We start from the raw sequence: 2,671 nt of genomic DNA on the forward strand, positions 1-2,671 counted from the left end.
AAAAAAAAAAAAAAAAAAAAAAAGAGAGAGAGTCCAGCTGAGCGCTGGGGACCGGTACCACCAAGGCACGCAGTCCAATGCCTGGATGTGCTGATATTTACTGGATACAGCGCAGGGGTGCAGGGTCAGCAGAGTGAAGCTCTGACATGATTTACAGGGTCCAGCAAATCACGCGATGCCGCTACAGACCACGTCAGCATCCTTCAACGTACTTAGCAGAAACATCAAAGGCTTTTGGGATTCCTCTATTCTTTTTTATTTTTATATATATATTTTTTGACACGGTGTCTCGCTCTGTGGCCCAGGCTGGATTGCAGTGTCATGATCTCTGCTCTCCGCAACCTCCACCTCCCAGGTTCAAGCGATTCTCCTGCCTCAGTCTCCCCAGTCGCTGAGATTACAGGCGCCCACCGCCACGCCAGGCTAATTTTTGCATTTTTAGTAGAGACGGGGTTTGGCCATGTTGTCCAGGCTGGTCTCAAGCTCCTGACCTTGTGATCGGCCCGCCTCAGCCGTCCCAAAGTGCTGGGGTGACAGGCGTGATTCCTCTATTCTTACTTCTCATGATTTCTAAGAACTAAAAAGCCGCTCCGGGTGGGAAAGCAGAACATGAAAGGGGACAGGGGTGGTGACCGCGGGACCGCAGCACCGCAGAGGCGCGTTTAAGGTCCTGGATGTCTGTGGACAGGCCGGGGTCATGGCAGGCCTTCCCCGAGAGTGGGCAGAGCAGAGTGTTCTCTGAACTCCCCTCGAGAAAGGGAAAGGTCACTCCTCTCAGTGGCCCTTCAGTTCCTAATGACATTTCACCCGATTGTGTAGATACGATAAGACTGACACGGGCCGGGCGCGGTGGCTCACGCCTGTCACCCCAGCACTTTGGGAGGCCAAGGTGGGTGGATCACAAGGTCATGAGTTCGAGACCAGCCTGGCCCACATGGCGAAACCCCGTCTCTACTAAAAACACAAAAAACTTAGCCGGGCGTGGTGATGTGCACCTGTCATCCCAGCTACTCCGGAGGCTGAGGCAGGGTGCGTGCAGCTTCCACTCACCTGTGAGGGAGACAGGAGAGGCGCCCCACTCACCCCACTCACCCCACTCACCAAAGCGCTGGGGGCCGCTCCAGGCGCTCCAGAATTGATCATAGGTTTCCTGGGCTCTTATTCTCACCGTGTACGTTCCAGGATTGAGCAGCTGGAAGGAGGTTATGCCTTTGACCTGTGGTTTAAAAGAAAATAAACAACTCACCCTTTGCGATGTCAACTACAAGAGATGGGGGGTCAGGAACACTCACCTGTTCTGTGATGACAGGCTGCTTGCTCTGCAAGGCAAAAGCAAACGTTTCAGTGTCTGGACACTCCCAGACACCCCCCTCCCCCCAGACTCATATTTCTCCCTCCAGGAAAACCAGCAAAACAGGGGGGGTTTGGGAAGTCCTTGGGTGAGCAGTGGGGGCAAGACAATTAGCTTAGGCATAAATAACACCTGACCAGAAGGTTTCCTATGGACCACTGTGGCAAGAACTTGGTGGGAGGGAGCTTCGTGGAGCCTGTGGACAAACAAGACCCAATGTCCTCCCAGATTCCTTCCATATACATCCAGGGGGAGCCACAGGAAGCCTATAGCAGGCCAGCAAACTAGGTGGGTGCAGCAGCAGATGTAAAGCCAGGCTACGACTCCACCTCTAACTGCAGTTATGCCTGCTACCTCAAAGCAGCAAAAGAAAGAAGTTGGTGGGCTGTATTAACTTCTTAAAAAAAAAAAAAAAAAAAACCCAAACAGTTTGGCTCAAAAATACTTGGTAATATAAAAGAAATTAATGGACTTAACTTTTTTGATCAGATTTAGATTTACAAATAAAATGCATGTGAAATAATTAGCATTTTATTTACTTATTTATTTATTTTATTGTTTATGTTTTAGAGACGGGGCTTCACCATGTTGGTCAGGCTGGTCTTGAACTCCCGACCTCAGGTGATCTGCCCACCTAGGCCTCTCAAATTGCTGGGACGACAGGCGTGAGCCACCGAGCCTGGCCTCAAACTTTCTTTTTTAAACGACGTATACCTCTGTGGCATTGTCAGAGGAGTTTTTGTCCATTCCAACGCCCCAGAGTGTGACTTACCAGAAATAAGGCAGGTCCACGCGGGGTGAGAGTTTACCTTTTGTATCTGAAGCTCATAGCGAAACTCAGAATTGAAATGACTTCTCATTTTCCACTCCATGAAAGAATGTGTTTTATTACACTTTGCAGTCAAGTCGGGCGGAGTTAGTATCTCTAGTAATTGGAAAAGACACTTTTATGAGTAAAAGAAACACATTTTTTTTTTTTTGAGACAGAATCTCGTTCCGTCGCCCAGGCTGGAGTGCAGTGGTGCCATCTCGGTTCACTGCGACCTCCACCTCCAGGGTTCAAGTGATTCTCCTGCGTCAGCCTCCCAAGTAGCTGGGATTGCAGGTGCCGCCACCACGCCCAGACCGTTTTTTGATATCTTTTTATTTATTTTTACTATACTTTAAGTTCTGGGGTCCATGTCCGGAGCATGCATAGGTATACACGTGCCATGGTGGTTTGCTGGACCCATCACCCCATCATCTACGTTAGATATTTCTCCTAATGCTCTCCCTCCCCTAGCCCCCCACCCCTGCTCTCCCTACCCCTTGCCCCCCACC

The 2,671-nt window shown here is 50.0% G+C and overlaps 1 protein-coding gene across 1 annotated transcript in view; it reads right to left on the reverse strand.

The window, feature by feature from the left end:
* Positions 1-2,333, reverse strand: part of IL3RA (interleukin 3 receptor subunit alpha) — a 7,287-nt gene extending 4,954 nt beyond the window's left edge. Inside the window, exons 1-3 of the mRNA XM_032267785.1 lie at positions 2,161-2,333; positions 1,293-1,319; positions 1,102-1,216 (exon numbers count right to left, since the gene is read on the reverse strand). Coding sequence (XP_032123676.1) covers positions 1,102-1,216; positions 1,293-1,319; positions 2,161-2,223 — 205 coding nt within the window. The 5' untranslated portion in view covers positions 2,224-2,333. The remainder of the gene's footprint in view (positions 1-1,101; positions 1,217-1,292; positions 1,320-2,160) is intronic.
* Positions 2,334-2,671: the final 338 nt, after the last annotated feature.

Source organism: Sapajus apella, unplaced genomic scaffold, assembly GCF_009761245.1.
Source record: "Sapajus apella isolate SASKATOON/1434 unplaced genomic scaffold, GSC_monkey_1.0 scaffold172, whole genome shotgun sequence".
Taxonomy (NCBI): Eukaryota; Metazoa; Chordata; class Mammalia; order Primates; family Cebidae; genus Sapajus; species Sapajus apella.